This window comes from Perca flavescens, chromosome 21, assembly GCF_004354835.1.
Source record: "Perca flavescens isolate YP-PL-M2 chromosome 21, PFLA_1.0, whole genome shotgun sequence".
NCBI lineage: Eukaryota > Metazoa > Chordata > Actinopteri > Perciformes > Percidae > Perca > Perca flavescens.
In genome coordinates this window covers 333,569-360,357 of record NC_041351.1, presented here as the reverse complement: position 1 = coordinate 360,357, position 26,789 = coordinate 333,569, and the positions used below count along the sequence as shown (strand labels likewise).

The following is a 26,789-nucleotide window of genomic DNA, read 5'->3' as shown; positions in this document are numbered from 1 at the left end:
AAAACATGTTTCTCTTTGACTTCTTAATCTTGTAAAGATGTTTAAATAAAAGTCAACGCTTGAATATATCTGAAACCTCAGTGATTGGTCGATCTGTAAAGCTGTCGGTGACATCACTTCCTGTCGTTCTGCTCGGTGAGGAGAGTCTTTGTTTCATTCTGCCACTCCAGCACGGCATCCAGAGGACGATGGCCGTCCTGAGAGACAGACAGACAGGCAGACAGACAGGTTAAAGAGAGAGAGAGACAGACATACAAACAGGTTAGAGAGACAGACCGGCCACACAGGTTATAGAGACAGACAAACAGATTAGAGAGACCGACAGGTTCGAGAGACATGCAGACAGACAGGTTAGAGAGACAGACAGACAGTAAAGGAATAGGTTTTCACTAATAAAAGCTTTAAATCAGCCATGTAAATAGATTAGTCAGAATTTGGGGTTACACTTTATTTAAAGAGTGTACATAAGACTGACATGAAGACATGTTGAGTCATGTGACACAAGACATCTGGCATTATTATGATGGAGTCATGTCTTATGTTCACCCCTTTAAATAAAGTGGTACCGAATATTGTCTTCTTCAGAATAAGGACAAAAACCGGAACATCATCTGCATATAAGTTAAGTTATGCTATTCAACTCTAGACTGCCGGGGAGGCTGTTCCTCCCTAAGACACACTGAGCTGCTCTCTCATCTCTACTTGTTACTTTTGTATGCATCCTGTCCCAGAAATGCTTGTTACTAATCTAGCTCTGGGGAGTTTACTCCCCGGAGTCCTTATGTTTCTACTTCGCAGAGCTATGCTCTGCAATTCTCTGCATTTCCCGGCCGCATCCTGCTGCGTCCTGCTGCATCCGCAGCATCCACCCGTGCTCTGCAGCGCCATGTTACATCCCGCAACGCCCTGCTGTGATGTTCCTATGCACAGAGTAGTCAGGATCCGGTATAGGAGACTGCACTACTCAGTATGACACGATGTGCCCTGCTATGACATGAACTTCCACAATAACCTTCAAAGTCACTGTGACTTCTAATGTGACTATTATCACCACTGTTCATCACGCCCCCAACCGGCCCGTCAGACACCGCCTACCAAGAGTCTGGGTCTGCCGAGGTTTCTTCCTAAAAGGGAGTTTCTCCTCGCCACTGTCGCAATAGCCACTGCTAATGCTTGCTCTTGAGGGAATTACTGTAATTGTTGGGGTTTTGGAATTTATAGAGTGTGGTCTAGACCTACTCTATCTGTAAAGTGTCTCGAGATAACTTTTGTTATGAATTGATACTATAAATAAAATTGAATTGAATTGAATATAAAGGTAGTCTGTGTCTGAGCAGACGAGCTGAGTCTCCTCTGTCCAAAAACGTGAAGAGAGAAATAGGCCGTGCAGTTGCTGAATCCGTCTTCATTTCAGATCAACAAAGGTCAGTTTAAAAGGTTTTCATCAGATTTTGAGAGACTCTAGTCACACTCATCCTGCTCGCCATTTCCGGGTGAGTCCCGACTGCCCTGCCTCCGACTGAACATGTCCGGTCGGCCAAAATGAACGCTGACAGCCCCCCAGACTGACGACAGCACGGGACACACCGAACAGACTCGAGTCACCGACCTCACCAGACTGCCAGTTATCGGCCCTGTGTGTCCCGGCCTTAACCCTCAGCTTTGTGTGTGTGTGTGTGTGTGTGTGTGTGTGTGTGTGTGTGTGTGTGGTGATGTGAGTGTCGGCTCTGTGCAGGTGTGTGAAACCAAACCGACCCGTGGCAAATCGCTCCAAGTTTACCAACTGATTCAGACCAAAGCAAACTAACTACAGGTTTGAAAACGCCCTTAATCAACATTTTTTTACGTTTTTTAAAAACATTTCAATTGTACTTGCGAAGAGCGCTGCATTGAGCCATCCATGTTATTTTTGGGCAATTTTGTTGAAAGAAACTCAAATTTAAGATATAGAAACTGTGCACCATCTGACATTACCTGGCACATATTGTGGAATTTGTTCTGTACTGTATGTCCCAATGATAAATGGTGCTAATAGCAAATCAATCTAAAAAAAAGGAGGGCCAGACTTGACCCAAATACAACAGCAGGGCTAAATATTCCTGAACCATAACCACAATCTTTCCCTGACCATAACTTTGCTGTATTTCCCATGTACAGTTATTGAAAAATGTTGGCATTAGACACATGAACTGATTGCAGGTAATTTGGGTTTTAAATCGTCCAACATTGACGTTCATGTCTGTCGATATATATTGTTGAGAATAGAATACAGAAGATATAACTTGGGACATAGTCAGTCAGCATCATGTTTTTTCAAGTCTTTAAATAAGACTTTTGTCAAACAAACAATACATACATTTACTTTCTATCTGATCATCAGTGCCCCATCAATAGTACAGTACATCCCGTCTACAAAATGGATGTAAGGAACGAAGACCTGCATTCAGTCAAGTTAAGGTCCCGTAATTTCCTCTGCAGACATAAACGTGGAACTTTTTTGGACTAGAAACCAGGGATGCAACGAATCCAGGATTCAGCTTCCGATTCGGCTGAATATTGGGCTTTTTGACAGGGTTGGGTTTCTGCCGAACCTTTGAATTTCTTCCCAGGGAACCGAACCCTACGTTGTCACTCGGCGTGCTACGCTGGTCGCCGTAACGATGGCGCCGTAGATTACGGGAAGGTGTTTACGTAGGTGGAGCGTTCAATGCAGTAGGCTGTGCAAAAGTGGACATGGAACTGCTGAGCAGAAAAAATATAGTTTGGCAGTACTTTCAGTCAAAAGAAGGCCATTCAAGTCCAGCTACATGTTCAATTTGTTCAATGCTGATTGGTCTGGTGGTGGCGAGGACCCTAAACTATACACAACATGGCCAACATTACAACATCTGGTCTGAAACATCTGGAAGAATACGAGTTGTGCATGAAGGACTCTCCAGACAGCAGCCAGAATGCAGCAACTTCAGGTACCAAAGGAAGGACAGTCCCTGTTTACTTCATTCATGAGTTTACTGGGTTCATGGGCTGAGGATGGGAGGAGGAGTCAGCACAATCTCAACCAGGGGGTTCAGGATTCAGCCCAACCCCAAAAATCTGGATTTGGTGCATCCCTAGTAGAAACAGCTTCTGTCTGGCTGTTAAAGCAGCTGTTCATGTCCTGAAAACTCTACAGCGTGTGATCGTGTTTCCTGCCCGCCAACGGAAATGAAAATCTAAACTAATAATTAGGCCCATAAATGCACATTAATTGCACTTATGAAAGCAGAAACCAGAGGGGTGAATGAAGTGTGTGTTTTTTTTTGTTATATGTCCTGTTCAAAATAGTTTATCACACAGTATTCCACAGAGAAAATCTAAACATAATCAGTGTGTGTGTGTGCTGTACCTGGTTGGTGATGTGTGTGTGTGTGTGTGTGTCAGCTGTACCTGGTTGGTGATGTGTGTGTGTGTCAGCTGTACCTGGTTGGTGATGTGTGTGTGTGTGTGTGTGTCAGCTGTACCTGGTTGGTGATGTGTGTGTCGGCTCCATGCAGCAATAACAGCTGGAGGATTTTAAATCTGTTGAGTCGAACAGCGTCGTGAAGCGGAGTGTCTCCCTCCTGAAACACAACGCACCAATGTTATTACTCTGGGTTCAAACTCTCCGTACATACTTCATAAAAGATGTACTGTGTTTGTGTGTGTGTGTGTGAGACCCACCCTGTCCTGTGTGTTGACATCAGCTCTGCAGTGAATCAGGTGTTCAACACAGTCGAAGTGTCCGGTCCTCACAGAGACATGAAGAGGAGTGCTGTCCAGCTAAAACACACACACACACAGAAATGGAAGCATATTACTTTGAAAACCATTTTCCTTATGACCTGTCTCTCTTAGTTACGCTATATTACGTTATAGTTCTAGACTGCAGGGGGACTTCCTTCCTTTGACACACTGAGCTGCTCTCTCCTCTCCCTTTCTATTACTATTACTATTTGTGTGTATCCAGTCCCAGAAATGCTTGTTACTAATCCTAGCTTCTGGGGAGTTTACTCCCCGGAGTCCTTATGTTTTTTCCCCCAGCGTATTTCCTTGGAGAACGTTGGCACCAAGATCCTGGTTCCAGCTGTCGCCGTGGTCCTGCTGCACTCCCTGCTGAGCTCTGTGGTGCCCTGCAATGTCATGCTGCTTCCTGCTGAACCCTGCTGCTTCCTGCTGAACCCTGCTGCTTCCTGCTGAACCCTGCTGCTTCCTGCTGAATCCTGCTGCTTCCTGCTGAACCCTGCTGCTTCCTGCTGAACCCTGCTGCTTCCTGCTGAACCCTGCTGCTTCCTGCTGAACCCTGCTGCTTCCTGCTGAACCCTGCTGCTTCCTGCTGAACCCTGCTGCTTCCTGCTGAATCCTGCTGCTTCCTGCTGAACCCTGCTGCTTCCTGCTGAACCCTGCTGAACCCTGCTGCTTCCTGCTGAACCCTGCAGCTTCCTGTTGAACCCTGCAGCTTCCTGCTGAACCCTGCTGCGTCCTGCTGAACCCTACTGTTTCCTGCTGCGTCCTGCTGAACCCTGCTGCTTCCTGCTGAACCCTGCTGAACCCTGCTGCTTCCTGCTGAACCCTGCTGAACCCTGCTGAACCCAGCTGAACCCTGCTACTTCCTGCTGAACCCTGCTGCTTCCTGCTGAACCCTGCTGAACCCTGCTGCTTCCTGCTGAACCCTGCTGCTTCCTGCTGAACCCTGCAGCTTCCTGCTGAACCCTGCTGAACCCTGCTGCATCCTGCTGAACCCTGCTGCTTCCTGCTGCGTCCTGCTGAACCCTGCTGCTTCCTGCTGCGTCTTGCTGAACCCTGCTGCTTCCTGCTGCGTCCTGCTGAACCCTGCTGCTTCCTGCTGCTTCCTGCTGAACCCTGCTGCTTCCTGCTGAACCCTGCTGAACCCAGCTGAATCCTGCTGCTTCCTGCTGAACCCTGCAGCTTCCTGCTGAACCCTGCAGCTTCCTGCTGAACCCTGCTGAATCCTGCTGCTTCCTGTTGAACCCTGCAGCTTCCTGCTGAACCCTGCAGCTTCCTGCTGAACCCTGCAGCTTCCTGCTGAACCCTGCTGCTTCCTGCTGAACCCTGCAGCTTCCTGCTGAACCCTGCTGCTTCCTGCTGAACCCTGCTGCTTCCTGCTGAACCCTACTGCTTCCTGCTACGTCCATCCATGCTCTGCTGGGCCACGCTACATCCTGTAACGCCCTGCAGCGCCCTGATATGACATGAACTACGACTACCATTTGAAGTCACTGTTCCATTATTAATGTGACTATTATCGCCACTGTTCATCATATCCCCAACCGGCCCGTCAGACACCGCCTACCAAGAGCCTGGGTCTGTCCCAGTTTTTCCTCGCCACTGTCGCACTGCTTGCTCTTGAGAGAATTACTGGAATTGTTGGGGCTTTGTAAATTATAGAGTGTGGTCTGAATTGAATTGAATTTTTCTGAGTTTTTTCTTCTAAGTTCAAGTTGGGAAAATCTTTTTGTCAAATTTGATTGATCAAATTCAGATAAAAAAAATTCAACATGAGCCACTTCCATGATACAGGAGAGGCAGTCGAGCCGACACCCAGCCAATCAGAGCACAGTCTGTCAGTCATGTGATCCAAGAAAGCCGCTGACCCTAACCACTGCAGGGAGAATGACGGTAAGTTTGAACACTGACCCGTGTTTGTGTTTGTGTCCTTCAGATCAGAGATTCAGATTATTTCCTCATATTACAAGGATCTCATGCTTATTGCAATCAGCGTGGTCATGTAGTAGTATTATGTTATTAGTATTATTATTAGTATTATTATGTAGTATTACCTTGTCTGTTGCAGATATGTCTGCTCCGTGGTCCAGCAGCAGTTTGAGAACAGACAGATGTCCTCCTCGACATGCAGCGTGGACACAAGTGGACAAAAGCTGGACAGAAAAGAGACACCAGAACCAGCACCCAAACTGGAGTCAGACTGGAGTCAGACTGGTAGAAACACTAGTACGCAAGTAAAACCCTCAAAGAAAGCATTGAATGCGGTGAAAAAAGATTTTAAAAAATGCGGCAAAAGTGTCAGAAAAACCTCCTCAATTGTAAAAAATGAAACAGCAAAAGTGTGAAAAGAATCAGCTGAAAGCATGAAAGCACGCTGCAGTGAGGAACCTTGTCTCGGCTGTGGACGTTGGCTCCGGCTTCCATCAGTTTGGTGACGACGTCGGTGTGACCACGAGAACTCGCTCTGTGCAGACCGGTTCGCTCAAACTGCACACAGAGAAATCACATACAGATCAGTTTCTATAAATATCTGCTCATACAGTTTATGTAGATTCTCTAGATGAGAAAATAACTAAATGCTTGAACATGAACAGCTGTTTCTTCTCCAAGTTCCACTTTATTTATCCTTAGAAAAGGACATTTGGTGAGCAGCAGGATATCTAGAAAAACACATACACGTGTCAGCAACATTATAAACACAACACTGGACACACATCAATACCTTCAATAGAGACTCTCCTTTCCCCAAAACCAGTGACAGAATCCAGTTGGACAGTACAAAGGTCAATATGTCATAATGAACAATGACGGGAATAAATTAATAAATAAACAGTTACTGTATAAAAATTTCAAAAGATGTCACTCAAGTGAATTTAGGTTCCTAATAGCCACAGGAATAAAAGAATCCCTGGCACGTTTAGTTCTTAACATAGGCAGCCTAAAACGGCGACCTGAGGGGAGCAGATTAAACTCTCCAAAGAGTGGGTGATCAGGGCAGTTTAAAATTTGGTTAGCCTTACCCCTGACCTGTTTATCATATATGTGTTGCAGCTGTGATAACTGTACCCCAACCACCTTAGATGCTACATTTACCAGCTTTGTTAGCTTATGCTTATTGGTCATTGGAAGACCACTGTACCACACCACAATGCAAAATGTCAAGACTGATTCAATAAAACACTGGTAGAACAAAGTCATTCTCCAGGTAAAAAGCTCTCTGTCTCTGTTTGTAAGAAACAGAGCTACGACTTGACCAACACATTCAAAATGCACAGATGTTCACAAGTCATTTTTTGGAAGTCCAAGTCGAGTCTCAAGTCTTTGGCCATCTGAACTGGATACAACTATAAAGATACAATGTGCCTGTTCCCAGCATTAGCACAGCACTTAGCGATGGTTAGCTCGTTACCTGTGACGATATATGCTATGTTACTGTCACAACAAAATTACACACATTTATTAGGTGTGTGTGTGCCTCAGCCTCAGCGGGCCAATGGAAGGGGTGTGTGTGTCTGTGTGTGGGGGGGGTGTTGGAAGATATAAGGATTTTGAGTGCATAGCTTTGTTGGTGTGGGGGCGGCGGGGGGTTGGTTTTAGGAAGGGGGAACAATTGAGCACATGATAGTTTTTAATTGGAAATTAGGTGTGACTGTGGTAAAATTGTATATTTTAATGTTTTGTATTTCACTTGCATGGCATTTTTATTGTGTTAATGACCTGTTAAGGGACTACGGGCGGAAAATAGCACTTGTGCGTCAACCTGGCACAATGCATCTCTCCTTGTTCTTATACAAGGTTAATGTTAACTTGTGCATTGTCCCTGTTTTAAATAAAATGAATCAAAAAATGTAACGTCTCTTTCACATTAGCGTGTGTGTGACTGACCTATCTGGGTGCATTTGGAGATGTCTGATGAAGTCTGACGTTGTTGATCCGGCATCAGTTCTCTTGCTGCCACACACCTTGCATGTAGCTGTTGGTTTACTGCCACTGTTTACCAAGTTATTTAAAGAAAAACTAACGACAAAACGCACAACTCCGGGAGAACTTGGTGTATTTTTGTATATGTGAGTGCGCGCACATAGGGCATAAGGCATGTGTTACGTTGCACATTACGGGAAAGGGCAGGGGACATGCAGCTCTTCATAGGTTTCCCCGTATATGCCCCAATAAAAGAAAATAGAAATACATGAATGAATTTAGATTTAAAAAGCAATAATTGCATGAAAACAGGTTGTTGATGAGTCTCGAAGCTCAAGTCACAAGTCAAGTCTGAAGTCTTCTGGCTCGAGTCACAAGTCAAGTCTGAAGTCAGCTGTTTGTGTGACTTGAGTCCGAGTCTCAGACTCGAGACCCTATCTCTGTCAGAATGTTGTTGATGTTGCAGCAGATAGAATATTTATGGACCAGATGCTTCTGCTCTCAGTTGGGTGTGACTTTACTGCCGTCTGCTGTTCAACAGAAACACACCTGCATCTGTGAGAGCCAATAGGAACAGCCGAGCGTTGATGACTCACCGCGTCACAGACGTTGACGTCTCCGCCTGTTGACAGGAAGCGCTTGATCACCAGCAGCTGCTCCTGATCACAGGCCTGGAGGAAGTCCTCCTCGTCCACATAGTAGGGCTGCAAGACACACACACACACACACACTTCATATCATACCCTCGTCCACATAGTAGGGCTGCAAGACACACACACACACACACACACACACACACACACACACACACACACACACACACACACACTACATATCATACCCTCATCCACATAGTAGGGCTGCAAGACACACACACACACACACTACATATCATACCCTCATCCTTATAGTAGGGCTGCAAGACACACACACACACACACACACACACACATCATCATACGTATGTGTGTGTGTGTGTGTGTGTGTGTGTTACCACTCTCTGGACAGCAGGGGCGGCTGCAGCAGGTTTTTTCCTGACTTTCTGCTCTCTCTTGGTCTTCCTCAGCAGCATCAGGTTCTGCAGGTCTGCAGGAGTCTCCAGTACCGTGTGACCCGATTTATCCGTCTGAACCGGGACAGACACACACACGCACACACACACACACACACACACACACACACACACACACACACACACACACACACACACACACACACACACACACACACACACACACACACACACACACACACACACACACACACACACACACACTGGTACTACCAATACTGCTTCACAGTCTCAGTGATCTATATCTCTAGTCTCAGAGATTTACATTTCTAGTCTCAGTGATCTCTAGTCTCAGAGATCTACATCTCTAGTCTCTGATCTCTAGTCTCAGTGATCTACATCTCTAATATCAATGATCTACACCTCTAGTCTATGTGATCTACATCTCTAGCCTCAGTGATCTACATCTCTAATATCAATGATCTACACCTCTAGTCTATGTGATCTACATCTCTAGTCTCAGTGATCTATATCTCTAGTCTCAGTGATCTCTAGTCTCAGTGATCTACATCTCTAGTCTCAGTGATCTCTAGTCTCAGTGATCTACATCTACATCTCTAGTCTCAGTGATCTATATCTCTAGTCTCAGTGATCTCTAGTCTCAGTGATCTACATCTCTAGTCTCAGTGATCTCTAGTCTCAGTGATCTACATCTCTAGTCTCAGTGATCTCTAGTCTCAGTGATCTACATCTCTAGTCTCAGAGATCTACATCTCTAGTCTCGGTGATCTACATCTCTAGTCTCAGTGATCTACATCTCTAGTCTCAGTGATCTCTAGTCTCAAAGATCTACATCTCTAGTCTCAGTGATCTACATTTCTAGTCTCAGTGATCTCTAGTCTCAGTGATCCACATCTCTAGTCTCAATGATCTATATCTCTAGTCTCAGTGATCTACATCTCTAGTCTCAGTGATCTACATCTCTATTCTCAGTGATCTCTAGTCTCAGTGATCTACATCTCTAGTCTCAGTGATCTACATCTCTAATATCAATGATCTACACCTCTAGTCTATGTGATCTACATCTCTAGCCTCAGTGATCTACATCTCTAGTCTCAGTGATCTACATCTCTAGCCTCAGTGATCTACATCTCTAATCTCAGTGATCTACACCTCTAATCTCAGTGATCTACATCTCTAATATCAATGATCTACACCTCTAGTCTATGTGATCTACATCTCTAGCCTCAGTGATCTACATCTCTAGTCTCAGTGATCTACATCTCTAGTCTCAGTGATCTCTAGTCTCAGTGATCTACATCTCTAGTCTGTGATCTCTAGTCTCAGTGATCTACATCTCTAGTCTCAGAGATCTACATCTCTAGTCTCAGTGATCTACATCTCTAGTCTCAGTGATCTCTAGTCTCAGTGATCTATATCTCTAGTCTCAGTGATCTACACCTCTAATCTCAGTGATCTCTAGTCTCAGTGATCTACATCTCTAGTCTCAGAGATCTACATCTCTAGTCTCAGTGATCTACATCTCTAGTCTCAGTGATCTCTAGTCTCAGTGATCTACATCTCTAGTCTCAGTGATCTCTAGTCTCAAAGATCTACATCTCTAGTCTCATTGATCTACATCTCTAGTCTCAGTGATCTACATTTCTAGTCTCAGTGATCTCTAGTCTCAGTGATCTACATATCTAGTCTCAATGATCTATATCTCTAGCCTCAGTGATCTACATCTCTTGTCTCAGTGATCTACATCTCTACTCTCAGTGATCTCTAGTCTCAGTGATCTACATCTCTAGTCTCAGTGATCTACATTTCTAGTCTCAGTGATCTCTAGTCTCAGTGATCTACATATCTAGTCTCAAGGATCTATATCTCTAGCCTCAGTGATCTACATCTCTTGTCTCAGTGATCTACATCTCTACTCTCAGTGATCTCTAGTCTCAGTGATCTACATCTCTAGTCTCAATGATCTATATCTCTAGTCTCAGTGATCTACACCTCTAGTCTCAGTGATCTCTAGTCTCAGTGATCTATATCTCTAGTCTCAGTGATCTACACCTGTAGTCTCAGTGATCTCTAGTCTCAGTGATCTATATCTCTAGTCTCAGTGATCTACACCTCTAGTCTCAGCGATCTCTAGTCTCAGTGATCTATCTCTAGTCTCAATGATCTCTAGTCTCAGTAATCTACATCTCTAGTCTCAGTGATCTACATCTCTAGTCTCAGTGATCTACATCTCTAGTCTCAGTGATCTCTAGTCTCAGTGATCTACATCTCTAGTCTCAGTGATCTCTAGTCTCAGTGATCTACATCTCTAGTCTCAATGATCTATATCTCTAGTCTCAGTGATCTACATCTCTAGTCTCAGTGATCTACACCTCTAGTCTCAGTGATCTATATCTCTAGTCTCAGTGATCTACACCTCTAGTCTCAGTGATCTATATCTCTAGTCTCAGTGATCTACACCTCTAATCTCAGTGATCTCTAGTCTCAGTGATCTACATCTCTAGTCTCAGTGATCTACACCTCTAGTCTCAGTGATCTACATCTCTAGTCTCAGTGATCTACACCTCTAATCTCAGTGATCTATATCTCTAGTTTCAGTGATCTACACCTCTAATCTCAGTGATCTCTAGTCTCAGTGATCTACATCTCTAGTCTCAATGATCTATATCTCTAGTCTCAGTGATCTACATCTCTAGTCTCAGTGATCTACACTTCTAGTCTCAGTGATCTATATCTCTAGTCTCAGTGATCTACACCTCTAGTCTCAGTGATCTCTAGTCTCAGTGATCCATATCTCTAGTCTCAGTGATCTACACCTCTAGTCTCAATGATCTCTAGTCTCAGTAATCTACATCTCTAGTCTCAGTGATCTACACCTCTAGTCTCAGTGATCTATATCTCTAGTCTCAGTGATCTACACCTCTAGTCTCAGTGATCTATATCTCTAGTCTCAGTGATCTACACCTCTAATCTCAGTGATCTACATCTCTTGCCTCAGTGATCTACACCTCTAATCTCAGTGATCTATATCTCTAGTCTCAGTGATCTACACCTGTAATCTCAGTGATCTCTAGTCTCAGTGATCTACATCTCTAGTCTCAATGATCTATATCTCTAGTCTCAGTGATCTACATCTCTAGTCTCAGTGATCTACACCTCTAGTCTCAGTGATCTATATCTCTAGTCTCAGTGATCTACACCTCTAGTCTCAGTGATCTCTAGTCTCAGTGATCTATATCTATAGTCTCAGTGATCTACACCTCTAGTCTCAGTGATCTCTAGTCTCAGTAATCTACATCTCTATTCTCAGTGATCTACATCTCTAGTCTCAGTAATCTCTAGTCTCAGTGATCTATATCTCTAGTCTCAGTGATCTACACCTCTAGTCTCAGTGATCTCTAGTCTCAGTAATCTACATCTCTAGTCTCAGTGATCTACATCTCTAGTCTCAGTGATCTACATCTCTAGTCTCAGTTATCTCTAGTCTCAGTGATCTACATCTCTAGTCTCAGTGATGTCTAGTCTCAGTGATCTACATCTCTAGTCTCAATGATCTATATCTCTAGTCTCAGTGATCTACACCTCTAGTCTCAGTGATCTCTAGTCTCAGTGATCTACACCTGTAGTCTCAGTGAACTCTAGTCTCAGTGATCTATATCTCTAGTCTCAGTGATCTACACCTCTAGTCTCAGCGATCTCTAGTCTCAGTGATCTATATCTCTAGTCTCAATGATCTCTAGTCTCAGTAATCTACATGTCTAGTCTCAGTGATCTACATCTCTAGTCTCAGTGATCTCTAGTCTCAGTGATCTACATCTCTAGTCTCAGTGATCTCTAGTCTCAGTGATCTACATCTCTAGTCTCAATGATTTATATCTCTAGTCTCAGTGATCTACTTCTCTAGTCTCATTGATCTACACCTCTAGTCTCAGTGATCTATATCTCTAGTCTCAGTGATCTACACCTCTAGTCTCAGTGATCTATATCTCTAGTCTCAGTGATCTACACCTCTAATCTCAGTGATCTCTAGTCTCAGTGATCTACATCTCTAGTCTCAGTGATCTACACCTCTAGTCTCAGTGATCTACATCTCTAGTCTCAGTGATCTACACCTCTAATCTCAGTGATCTATATCTCTAGTCTCAGTGATCTACACCTCTAATCTCAGTGATCTCTAGTCTCAGTGATCTACATCTCTAGTCTCAATGATCTATATCTCTAGTCTCAGTGATCTACATCTCTAGTCTCAGTGATCTACACCTCTAGTCTCAGTGATCTATATCTCTAGTCTCAGTGATCTACACCTCTAGTCTCAGTGATCTCTAGTCTCAGTGATCTATATCTCTAGTCTCAGTGATCTACACCTCTAGTCTCAGTGATCTCTAGTCTCAGTAATCTACATCTCTAGTCTCAGTGATCTACATCTCTAGTCTCAGTGATCTACATCTCTAGTCTCAGTGATCTCTAGTCTCAGTGATCTACATCTCTAGTCTCAGTGATCTACACCTCTAGTCTCAGTGATCTACACCTCTAGTCTCAGTGATCTACATCTCTAGTATCAGTGATCTACATCTCTAGTCTCAGTGATCTACACCTCTAGTCTCAGTGATCTCTAGTCTCAGTGATCTACATCTCTAGTCTCAGTGATCTCTAGTCTCAGTGATCTACATCTCTAGTCTCAGTGATCTCTAGTCTCAGTGATCTACATCTCTAGTCTCAGTGATCTACACCTCTAGTCTCAGTGATCTACATCTCTAGTCTCAGTGATCTCTAGTCTCAGTAATCTACATCTCTAGTCTCAGTGATCTACATCTCTAGTCTCAGTGATCTACATCTCTAGTCTCAGTTATCTCTAGTCTCAGTGATCTACATCTCTAGTCTCAGTGATCTCTAGTCTCAGTGATCTACATCTCTAGTCTCAGTGATCTCTAGTCTCAGTGATCTACATCTCTAGTCTCAATGATCTATATCTCTAGTCTCAGTTATCTACACCTCTAGTCTCAGTGATCTCTAGTCTCAGTGATCTACACCTGTAGTCTCAGTGAACTCTAGTCTCAGTGATCTATATCTCTAGTCTCAGTGATCTACACCTCTAGTCTCAGCGATCTCTAGTCTCAGTGATCTATATCTCTAGTCTCAATGATCTCTAGTCTCAGTAATCTACATCTCTAGTCTCAGTGATCTACATCTCTAGTCTCAGTGATCTACATCTCTAGTCTCAGTGATCTACACCTCTAGTCTCAGTGATCTATATCTCTAGTCTCAGTGATCTACAGCTCTAGTCTCAGTGATCTCTAGTCTCAGTGATCTATATCTCTAGTCTCAGTGATCTACACCTCTAGTCTCAGTGATCTCTAGTCTCAGTAATCTACATCTCTAGTCTCAGTGATCTACATCTCTAGTCTCAGTGATCTACATCTCTAGTCTCAGTGATCTCTAGTCTCAGTGATCTACATCTCTAGTCTCAGTGATCTACATCTCTAGTCTCAGTGATCTACACCTCTAGTCTCAGTGATCTACATCTCTAGTATCAGTGATCTACACCTCTAGTCTCAGTGATCTCTAGTCTCAGTGATCTACATCTCTAGTCTCAGTGATCTCTAGTCTCAGTGATCTACATCTCTAGTCTCAGTGATCTACACCTCTAGTCTCAGTGATCTACACCTCTAGTCTCAGTGATCTACACCTCTAATCTCAGTGATCTATATCTCTAGTCTCAGTGATCTACACCTCTAATCTCAGTGGTCTATATCTCTAGTCTCAGTGATCTACATCTCTAATATCAATGATCTACACCTCTAGTCTCAGTGATCTACATCTCTAGCCTCAGTGATCTACACCTCTAGCCTCAGTGATCTACACCTCTAGTCTCAGTGATCTACACCTCTAGTCTCAGTGATCTACATCTCTAGTCTCAGTGATTTCTAGTCTCAGTGATCTATATCTCTAGTCTCAGTGATCTACACCTCTAGTCTCAGTGATCTCTAGTCTCAGTAATCTACATCTCTAGTCTCAGTGATCTACATCTCTAGTCTCAGTGATCTACATCTCTAGTCTCAGTTATCTCTAGTCTCAGTGATCTACATCTCTAGTCTCAGTGATCTCTAGTCTCAGTGATCTACATCTCTAGTCTCAATGATCTATATCTCTAGTCTCAGTGATCTACACCTCTAGTCTCAGTGATCTCTAGTCTCAGTGATCTACACCTGTAGTCTCAGTGAACTCTAGTCTCAGTGATCTATATCTCTAGTCTCAGTGATCTACACCTCTAGTCTCAGCGATCTCTAGTCTCAGTGATCTATATCTCTAGTCTCAATGATCTCTTGTCTCAGTAATCTACATCTCTAGTCTCAGTGATCTACATCTCTAGTCTCAGTGATCTACATCTCTAGTCTCAGTGATCTCTAGTCTCAGTGATCTACATCTCTAGTCTCAGTGATCTCTAGTCTCAGTGATCTACATCTCTAGTCTCAATGATCTATATCTCTAGTCTCAGTGATCTACATCTCTAGTCTCATTGATCTACACCTCTAGTCTCAGTGATCTATATCTCTAGTCTCAGTGATCTACACCTCTAGTCTCAGTGATCTATATCTCTAGTCTCAGTGATCTACACCTCTAATCTCAGTGATCTCTAGACTCAGTGATCTACATCTCTAGTCTCAGTGATCTACACCTCTAGTCTCAGTGATCTACATCTCTAGTCTCAGTGATCTACACCTCTAATCTCAGTGATCTATATCTCTAGTCTCAGTGATCTACACCTCTAATCTCAGTGATCTCTAGTCTCAGTGATCTACATCTCTAGTCTCAATGATCTATATCTCTAGTCTCAGTGATCTACATCTCTAGTCTCAGTGATCTACACCTCTAGTCTCAGTGATCTATATCTCTAGTCTCAGTGATCTACACCTCTAGTCTCAGTGATCTCTAGTCTCAGTGATCTATATCTCTAGTCTCAGTGATCTACACCTCTAGTCTCAGTGATCTCTAGTCTCAGTAATCTACATCTCTAGTCTCAGTGATCTACATCTCTAGTCTCAGTGATCTACATCTCTAGTCTCAGTGATCTCTAGTCTCAGTGATCTACATCTCTAGTCTCAGTGATCTACATCTCTAGTCTCAGTGATCTACACCTCTAGTCTCAGTGATCTACATCTCTAGTATCAGTGATCTACATCTCTAGTCTCAGTGATCTACACCTCTAGTCTCAGTGATCTCTAGTCTCAGTGATCTACATCTCTAGTCTCAGTGATCTCTAGTCTCAGTGATCTACATCTCTAGTCTCAGTGATCTCTAGTCTCAGTGATCTACATCTCTAGTCTCAGTGATCTACACCTCTAGTCTCAGTGATCTCTAGTCTCAGTAATCTACATCTCTAGTCTCATTGATCTACACCTCTAGTCTCAGTGATCTATATCTCTAGTCTCAGTGATCTACACCTCTAGTCTCAGTGATCTATATCTCTAGTCTCAGTGATCTACACCTCTAATCTCAGTGATCTCTAGTCTCAGTGATCTACATCTCTAGTCTCAGTGATCTACACCTCTAGTCTCAGTGATCTACATCTCTAGTCTCAGTGATCTACACCTCTAATCTCAGTGATCTATATCTCTAGTCTCAGTGATCTACACCTCTAATCTCAGTGATCTATAGTCTCAGTGATCTACATCTCTAGTCTCAATGATCTATATCTCTAGTCTCAGTGATCTACATCTCTAGTCTCAGTGATCTACACCTCTAGTCTCAGTGATCTATATCTCTAGTCTCAGTGATCTACAGCTCTAGTCTCAGTGATCTCTAGTCTCAGTGATCTATATCTCTAGTCTCAGTGATCTACACCTCTAGTCTCAGTGATCTCTAGTCTCAGTGATCTACATCTCTAGTCTCAGTGATCTCTAGTCTCAGTGATCTACATTTCTGGTCTCAGTGATCTACATCTCTAGTCTCAGTGATCTACACCTCTAGTCTCAGTGATCTACATCTCTAGTATCAGTGATCTACATCTCTAGTCTCAGTGATCTACACCTCTAGTCTCAGTGATCTCTAGTCTCAGTGATCTACATCTCTAGTCTCAGTGATCTACACCTCTAGTCTCAGTGATCTACATCTCTAGTCTCAGTGATCTACACCTCTAATCTCAGTGATCTATATCTCTAGTCTCAGTGATCTACACCTCTAATCTCAGTGATCTCTAGTCTCAGTGATCTACATCTCTAGTCTCAATGATCTATATCTCTAGTCTCAGTGATCTACATCTCTAGTCTCAGTGATCTACACCTCTAGTCTCAGTGATCTATATCTCTAGTCTCAGTGATCTACAGCTCTAGTCTCAGTGATCTCTAGTCTCAGTGATCTATATCTCTAGTCTCAGTGATCTACACCTCTAGTCTCAGTGATCTCTAGTCTCAGTGATCTACATCTCTAGTCTCAGTGATCTCTAGTCTCAGTGATCTACATCTCTAGTCTCAGTGATCTACATCTCTAGTCTCAGTGATCTACACCTCTAGTCTCAGTGATCTACATCTCTAGTATCAGTGATCTACATCTCTAGTCTCAGTGATCTACACCTCTAGTCTCAGTGATCTCTAGTCTCAGTGATCTACATCTCTAGTCTCAGTGATCTCTAGTCTCAGTGATCTACATCTCTAGTCTCAGTGATCTCTAGTCTCAGTGATCTACATCTCTAGTCTCAGTGATCTACACCTCTAGTCTCAGTGATCTACACCTCTAGTCTTAGTGATCTACACCTCTAGTCTCAGTGATCTACACCTCTAATCTCAGTGATCTATATCTCTAGTCTCAGTGATCTACACCTCTAATCTCAGTGGTCTATATCTCTAGTCTCAGTGATCTACATCTCTAATATCAATGATCTACACCTCTAGTCTCAGTGATCTACATCTCTAGCCTCAGTGATCTACACCTCTAGCCTCAGTGATCTACACCTCTAGTCTCAGTGATCTACACCTCTAGTCTCAGTGATCTACATCTCTAGCCTCAGTGATCTACACCTCTAGCCTCAGTGATCTACACCTCTAGTCTCAGTGATCTACACCTTTAGTCTCAGTGATCTACATCTCTAGTCTCAGTGATCTACATCTCTAGTCTCAGTGGTCTATATCTCTAGTCTCAGTGATCTACATCTCTAGTCTCATAGATCTACATCTCTAGTCTCAGTGATCTACATCTCTAGCCTCAGTGATCTACATCTCTAGTCTCAGTGATCTACACCTCTAATCTCAGTGATCTACATCTCTAATATCAATGATCTACACCTCTAGTCTATGTGATCTACATCTCTAGCCTCAGTGATCTACATCTCTAGTGATCTACACCTCTCGTCACCAGATAGCTTAGCATAATGTAACGTTATCTTTCCTGCTGTGTTTTATTTTGAACTGAGAGACATCACAAGTGGATCACTGGTCACCACAGGTTAGATCTCAGTGCTGTGACAGCAGCTGGTTTCAGCAGCAGTTAAACCTCTGTCTCCTGTGGATGAATCTCCTTCAGATGAACACTAATGTCAGCCAATCAAATCATTGTTTTTCTCTGACCTTGAGGCTGATTGGAGGATCTGAGTCTTGCTTCTCCTGGGAGACAGTCGACTCGTAGCCTCCGTCCTCCCCCTGCTGGACACACAGTGGATAAATATATTCATATCACGCGGCCTTGTCCAATGCTTGATTCTGATTGGTCACAGCGTTCGGCTGTCTGTTCTTTCTGTAGAACAGATTAAATATTTAAACGTTGCACACATCACATCAGGCTGGTCCTGTTATTCGAATCATACATCACGATGAACCAACTCCTCTCTACACATTCGGTTCGCTGTCTCTTAAAATCTAAAGTCTTAAAGTCTTAAAGAGGAAACTGACTGACCCGAAATAACGATAACGAGATGAGACCGATGACCTCGGACCTCCTGCTGCGCTCGTATAAAACTTTATTAGCAGCAGCCTCAGTTTACAGATGTGTGTGTGTGTGTCTGTGTCTAAATGTGTGTGTGTGTGTGTGTGTGTGTGTGTGTGTGTCTGTTCGTGTGTGTAAGTGTCTAAATGTGTGTCTGTGTGTGTGTGTGTGTGTGTGTGTCTGTTTGTCACTGTGTGTGTGTGTGTGTGTGTGTGTGTGTGTGTGTGTGTGTGCACGCGTGTGTGTGTGTGTGTGTCTGTTTGTCTCTGTGTGTCTCTGTGTGTGAGTGTGTATGTGTGTGCACGTGCGTGTGTGTGTGTGTGTCTGTTTGTCTCTGTGTGTCTCTGTGTGTGAGTGTGTATGTGTGTCTGTGTGTGTGTGTGTGTATGTGTGTGTGTGTGTGTGTGTGTGTGTGTGTGTGTGTGTCTGTCTGTGTGTGTGTGTGTGTGTGTGTGTGTGTGTGCACGTGTGTGTGTGTGTGTGTGTGTCTGTTTGTCTGTGTGTGTGTGTGTGTGTGTGTGTGTGTGCGCGCGCGTGCGTGCGTGTGTGTGTGTGTCTGTTTGTCTCTGTGTCTCTGTGTCTGTTTGTCTCTCTGTGTGTGTGTGTGTGTGTGTGTGTGTGTGTGTGTGTGTGTGTGTGTGTGTGTCTGTTGAACATGACCTTCTCTGGTGTCATTTTATTGGCTAAACACTTCCAAGAAGAGGCGGGGTCAGAGGTCAGCCGGGGTCTCTGACAGCCAACACTAATTCAGACAGTTTTTGATGAAATTCAGACAAAATTTGTTTAAAATTACCTTCTGTTTGAGAGGCTGGACATTGACTTCATAAAATAATATAATCTGTCTATATATCTTGCTGTATTAACTTTATAGCACTAGTTTGGATCAACAGACAGAATAAAACCACAAACTACTGTAGAATCAGCGTGTGATAAACGACATATTCATCCAAATAAAAGCCAGCATCTCAGTTTAGCATCAGTTTTAATACAACATGACTTACAATAGGCTAAAACTCTTCTACACAATTCATCTTTGGATCAATTGAAGAACATTTCCAGGATAAAGTTTCCTCTCTCTCTGTGTTTTTCTATTCTCAAACTCCGTTCTCTTCAGGAAACGACAACCTGGTAGCTGCACGCTGAACATGTCTTCTCTGAAGAAGATGTCAGGTCAGGTCTGATTGGCTCTCTCAGGGGATGATTGTTAAGATTTATACAGAATATGTTGTAGGTAATTTGTTACATTTTCTTTATTGTATTGAATTACTTTATAAGTAAGAGAATTAAATGAAGTTGTTGAGACGACGAAAACAAACTGTCCTCTGACAGACGGAGGAGACAGGTGGACCGGAGCCAATCGTTTACTACTGATGATGTCAGTTTATTATCCTCCAATCACATGGCAGAGATCAGAGGTCAGGTAGTAAACACAGACACCCACACACAGAGACCCACACACACACACACACACACACACACACACACACACACACACACACACACAAACAGAGACACACACACACACACACACACACACACACACACACACACACACACACACACACACACACACACACACACACACACACACAGACACACACACAGACACACACACACACACACAGAGACACACACACATAAACACAGACACACACGTGCAAACTTTCAGAGTTGAAATAAAGAAAGTGTAAAATCATATCAGCTGAAGTCCAATTAAATCTTAACTTTATTGATAAAGCTTTATTGATAAAGCTTTCATGAACAGAAAGAGAATTTAAACACTAAACAGCTAGACTACAAATTACAAGAAATCTTTTTTTTAAATTCTCAAATGAACCCAAAGATTAGAGAAGCTCCAGCTGGCTGGTTCTCACTGAAGTTAAATAAGAAGAGAAAAGTTTCCTTCTTACCATCATCATCTTCTCCTCCTCTTCCTCCTCTTGCTCCCAGCTGATCGCATCACACCTGATCATTTAAAGACACAAACTAATCCTGAACAACTTTCTCCAGTAATAGTTAGTTATATAATAATTAACATTGCAGCTTTAACAAAGTTTAGATCTGTGAATGTTTCTGTCGTTCTCAGAAAGATTTCAACATTTAAAACAAATCTCTGAAAGATCCTGTCTGTCTGTCTGTCTGTCTGTCTGTCTGTCTGTCTGTCTGTCTGTCACAATCAGATGCACATCAAGGATTTCTATGGAGTTATGGGAGTAGAAAAGTATGTGTAATGTGAAATGTCCTTCAGTTTGAGCGGGAATGTTCTTTCTTTCTTTCTTTAAATGTGGTTAAAACCCTTGCTAACCCTAACCCAACATAAAGCCAACTTCAGCACCAATAATCAATAATCAATAATCAGTCCTCCATGTTTCAGCTCACCTCGTCAGCTCCATGTCAGCCCTCTGCAACAGAAACACCCAGAGATGGTTCACCTCCATCACAGCATCTTAATATAGACACACACACACACACACACACACACACACACACACACACACACACACACACACAGACACACACACACGAGAGACACACACGCAGAGGCACACACGCAGAGACACACACACACACACACAGACACAGACACAAACACACACACACACACACACACACACACACACACACACACACACACACACACACACACACACACAGACACACTGTTGACCTTTGACCTGCAGGCGACGGCTGCTGACCCCGTCTGATCCTTCAGTAACCAGAGAGAAAGGAGAAGTACTCTAGTTGTACTCTAGTTTTATTGGTACTAAACGAAGTACAAGTATCTGCAGACGCAGAATTCTCGGCAGATTATAAACAAATTAAAAGTACCACAGTGTGGAAATACTCCCTTACAGGTACTTTAAAAGTACAGAGAGTATTAGCATCAAAATACAGAGATAGAGCTTAAAGAGTAAGATCCTTTTAGTTTAACATGAAACAGCCCCGAAATCACCATCACCAAACTCCACCAGACTCCATGTAAATAATCAGGACTTTTAGCGTGTATAGAGCCAGCATATCTCCACCAGACTCCATGTAAATAATCAGGACTTTTAGCGTGTATAGAGCCAGCATATCTCCACCAGACTCCATGTAAATAATCAGGACTTTTAGAGTGTATAGAGCCAGCACATCTCCACCAGACTCCATGTAAATAATCAGGACTTTTAGCGTGTATAGAGCCAGCACATCTCCACCAGACTCCATGTAAATAATCAGGACTTTTAGCGTGTATAGAGCCAGCATATCTCCACCAGACTCCATGTAAATAATCAGGACTTTTAGCGTGTATAGAGCCAGCATATCTCCACCAGACTCCATGTAATTAATCAGGACTTTTAGCGTGTATAGAGCCAGCATATCTCCACCAGACTCCATGTAAATAATCAGGACTTTTAGTGTGTATAGAGCCATCATATCTCCACCAGACTCCATGTAATTAATCAGGACTTTTAGCGTGTATAGAGCCAGCATATCTCCACCAGACTCCATGTAAATAATCAGGACTTTTAGCGTGTATAGAGCCAGCATATCTCCACCAGACTCCATGTAAATAATCAGGACTTTTAGTGTGTATAGAGCCATCATATCTCCACCAGACTCCATGTAATTAATCAGGACTTTTAGCGTGTATAGAGCCAGCATATCTCCACCAGACTCCATGTAAATAATCAGGACTTTTAGCGTGTATAGAGCCAGCATATCTCCACCAGACTCCATGTAAATAATCAGGACTTTTAGTGTGTATAGAGCCATCATATCTCCACCAGACTCCATGTAATTAATCAGGACTTTTAGCGTGTATAGAGCCATCATATCTCCACCAGACTCCATGTAATTAATCAGGACTTTTAGCGTGTATAGAGCCAGCATATCTCCACCAGACTCCATGTAAATAATCAGGACTTTTAGTGTGTATAGAGCCATCATATCTCCACCAGACTCCATGTAATTAATCAGGACTTTTAGCGTGTATAGAGCCAGCATATCTCCACCAGACTCCATGTAAATAATCAGTACTTAAACCAGAGTGGTGATTGTTGGAACAGTGGAAAGATGAACCAAGACACCTTTTGGTAGTTTTATTTAGTTTCTGTCCACTTTGAATGAAGTGTGTTTTACGATGATAAAAGTCATGATTATTTACATGGAGTCTGGTGGGTTTGGTGATGAAGATTAATACATTGAAATTGTTTCTGTGTTCAGTTTTTGGAGCTTCAGGACTACATTTCCCATGAGTCCTCTGACTCCTCTCCGTGTGGAGGGAGGAGAGTAGGAGGAGTGGGAGGGGAGGTGGAGGGGGGAGTTTGGGAAAGAATGTGAGGAATTCATTTCCTGTTCTGCAGCTTGGAGTTGCAGTCATGGCCGAGTGTGGACACAGAGAACAGAGCGCCATGAAGGAGGGCTAACTGGTGGACTGGGCTAACTCTAACGGAGGAACGCGTCTGCAGAGACGGGTCCAACATGGCCGAACCGCTGCTGAAGAGAACCTTCTCCAGGCTGAGAGGAAAAGACCAAACCAGGAGGAAGACCGACCCCAAACTCAGCGGTGAGGAAGTGTTTACATCTTCAGACTGTCAGAGTCACCTCTGTCTTTCTTTTCTGCTTCTTTCTTTAGTCAGAGAACTTATTCTGTTACTATAATCAGAACTTATTCTGTTTCTATAATCAGAACTTATTCTGTTTCTATAATCAGAACTTATTCTGTTCCTATAATCAGAACTTATTCTGTTACTATAATCAGAACTTATTCCGTTCCTATAATCAGAACTTATTCTGTTACTATAATCGGAACATGTTCTGTTTCTATAATCAGAACTTATTCTGTTTCTATAATCAGAACTTATTCTGTTCCTATAATCAGAACTTATTCTGTTTCTATAATCAGAACTTATTCTGTTTCTATAATCAGAACTTATTCTGGTACTATAATCAGAACATGTTCTGTTTCTATAATCAGAACTTATTCTGTTGCTATAATCAGAACATATTCTGTTCCTATAATCAGAACATATTCTGGTTCTATAATCAGAACATATTCTGTTCCTATAATCAGAACATATTCTGTTCCTATATTCAGAACTTATTCTGTTACTATAATCAGAACAAATTCTGGTTCTATAATCAGAACATATTCTGTTTCTATAATCAGAACTTATTCTGTTTCTATAATCAGAACTTATTCTGTTTCTATAATCAGAACTTATTCTGTTTTTATAATCAGAATTTATTCTGTTCCTATAATCAGAACTTATTCTGTTCCTATAATCAAAACTTATTCTGTTCTATAATCAGAACTTATTCTGTTACTATAATCAGAACATATTCTGTTTCTATAATCAGAACTTATTCTGTTTTTATAATCAGAATTTATTCTGTTCCTATAATCAGAACTTATTCTGTTCCTATAATCAAAACTTATTCTGTTCTATAATCAGAACTTATTCTGTTTCTATAATCAGAACTTATTCTGGTTCTATAATCAGAACTTATTCTGTTTCTATAATCAGAACATATTCTGGTTCTATAATCAGAATTTATTCTTTTACTATATTCAGAACTTATTCTGTTTCTTTTTCTTTTTTTAGATCAACTTTTTATTGTTTTTTATATTTTTGAACATATAGAACAGACTACTACAATTGAACAAGAACAAAAACCCTCACCCACCCCCACCCTCGAGGAAAGAAAAGTAAACAAATAAAGAAACAGAAAGCGGATGAGCCGGCTAGCCAAACTTTCCTCAGTCTCTCAAGCAGGTGTAATTTACAGTCGTTGTTAAGTAACCAAACAATCAGGTCAGTAGGAATTCCACTGTTTTCTAGTACAGTGTTTTGAGTATGTGTTCTAGAGTCAGAGAACATCTGTTTTATGTATTCTAGAGTCAGAAAACATCTGTTTGATGTGTTCTAGAGTCAGAGAACATCTGTTTTATGTATTCTAGAGTCAGAAAACATCTGTCTGTGTTCTAGAGTCAGAGAACATCTGTTGTATGTGTTCTAGAGTTAGAGAACATCTGTTTGTGTTCTAGAGTCAGAACGTCTGTTTGTGTTCTAGAGTCAGAGAACATCGGTTTGATGTGTTCTAGAGTCAGAAAACGTCTGTTTGTGTTCTAGAGTCAGAACATCTGTTTGATGTGTTTTAGAGTCAGAGAACATCTGTTGTATGTGTTCTAGAGTTAGAGAACATCTGTTGTATGTGTTCTAGAGTCAGAGAACATCTGTTTGATGTGTTTTAGAGTCAGAGAACATCTGTTGTATGTGTTCTAGAGTTAGAGAACATCTGTTTGTGTTCTAGAGTCAGAACGTCTGTTTGTGTTCTAGAGTCAGAGAACATCGGTTTGATGTGTTCTAGAGTTAGAAAACGTCTGTGTGTGTTCTAGAGTCAGAGAACATCGGTTTGTGTTCTAGAGTCAGAGAACGTCTGTTTGTGTTCTAGAGTCAGAGAACATCTGTTGTATGTGTTCTAGAGTCAGAGAACATCTGTTTGATGTGTTCTAGAGTCAGAGAACATCTGTTTTATGTGTTTTAGAGTCAGAGAAAATCTGTTTATGTGTTCTAGAGTCAGAGAACATTTGTTTGATGTGTTCTAGAGTCAGAGAACATCTGTTGTATGTGTTCTAGAGTCAGAGAAAATCTGTTTGTGTTCTATAGTCAGAGAACATCTGTTTATGTGTTCTAGAGTCAGAGAACATCTGTTTATGTGTTCTATAGTCAGATAACATCTGTTTATGTGTTCTAGAGTCAGAGAACATCTGTTTATGAGTTCTATAGTCAGAGAACATCTGTTTATGTGTTCTAGAGTCAGAGAACATCTGTTTATGTGTTCTATAGTCAGAGAACATCTGTTTATGTGTTCTAGAGTCAGAGAACATCTGTTTATGTGTTCTAGAGTCAGATAACATCTGTTTATGTGTTCTATAGTCAGAGAACATCTGTTTATGTGTTCTAGAGTCAGAGAACATCTGTTTATGTGTTCTATAGTCAGAGAACATCTGTTTGATGTGTTCTATAGTCAGAGAACATACATAAATGTCAGAAAGCTAAACTTCTTTACAGTCACACTAACGTGTTTTAAGCGAATGCCGACTAAACCCTATCCCACAGACTTTCAGCTTCACTGTCTGAGTTTCTTACTCCAGACCTTTTCTGATTTCTTCGTGTATTCTTAGTGAGTGACTGATATCTTTTCTGCTTTTAGCATTCACACGCTTTTTCTGCAGGAAATGCAATTTTGTAGTTAGAGGTGAGGTGGGTTTTAATTTGAGAGAATTGGACATGATGTCTGGGTTGAGACTGTGTTTCTGTTGTTGAGGATGGAGAAGACAACTGTAATCTACTCATCAGGTCATTTTGTGTTTCAGACTGTTAGGGTCCTATTTTAAGGATCTAAGGTCACGGTGTGGAGCGCCTGGTGCAGGTGTGTTTAGGGCGTGTCCAAATCCTCTTCTGCTAGTCTGACGGCTGATAAAAGTGTCCGTGTGCCGGGAGCATGGTTCTAAAGGGTTGTTCTTAGTGTCTTCATTAATCAGAGGTGTGTTTTGGGTGTAACATGCAATCAACCAATCAGAGATCATCTCCCATTCCCTTTAAAAGCCAGGCGCGTTTAGACCTTGGAGCATTGCTGTTATGATGGAGGATTTACACCCTAATATTTTTATTGTAATCTTCTGTGTGTGTGTGTGTGTGTCTGTGTGTGTGTGTGTGTCCCTGTGTGTGTAACAAGCATAGTGTGCGTGCGCTGTGCACGAGCCTAGGAGTATTTTACTAATGCTCTGTTAAAATAACAATGAAATGCTGCGTTATTGACTTTAGACCAAGTTTTTGTTGGTCAATGGAGCGATCACTTCCCGCTGCCTCAAGATAGCAATACTCCCAGAATGCACCTGAACACACCTCCCTGTAAGACCAGCACGCCCAGAATGCACCTGAACACACCTCCCTGTAAGACCAGAATGCACCTGAACACACCTCCCTGTAAGACCAGAATGCACCTGAACACACCTCCCTGTATGACCAGAATGCACCTGAACACACCTCTCTGTATGACCAGAATGCACCTGAACACACCTCCCTGTAAGACCAGAATGCACCTGAACACACCTCTCTGTATGACCAGAATGCACCTGAACACACCTCCCTGTAAGACCAGAATGCAC

General features: G+C 42.3%; 2 protein-coding genes across 2 annotated transcripts in view; one reads left to right on the top strand and one right to left on the bottom strand.

Annotated features, from left to right (window-relative positions):
- Positions 1-113: 113 nt before the first annotated feature.
- Positions 114-21,069, bottom strand: LOC114548490 (ankyrin repeat domain-containing protein 1-like). The gene is made up of 10 exons (XM_028568471.1): positions 21,011-21,069; positions 20,542-20,596; positions 18,277-18,348; positions 8,678-8,809; positions 8,280-8,387; positions 6,151-6,249; positions 5,817-5,915; positions 3,700-3,798; positions 3,501-3,599; positions 114-197 (listed from the first exon to the last, which is right to left on the bottom strand). Exons 1-10 carry the CDS (start codon positions 21,067-21,069, stop codon positions 114-116), a joined length of 906 nt encoding a protein of 301 aa, XP_028424272.1.
- Positions 21,070-22,982: 1,913 nt separating this feature from the next.
- syde1 (synapse defective Rho GTPase homolog 1) overlaps positions 22,983-26,789 on the top strand; it is a 25,856-nt gene continuing 22,049 nt past the window's right edge. The window contains 1 exon segment of the mRNA XM_028567915.1: positions 22,983-23,180. Coding sequence (XP_028423716.1) covers positions 23,096-23,180 — 85 coding nt within the window. The 5' untranslated portion in view covers positions 22,983-23,095.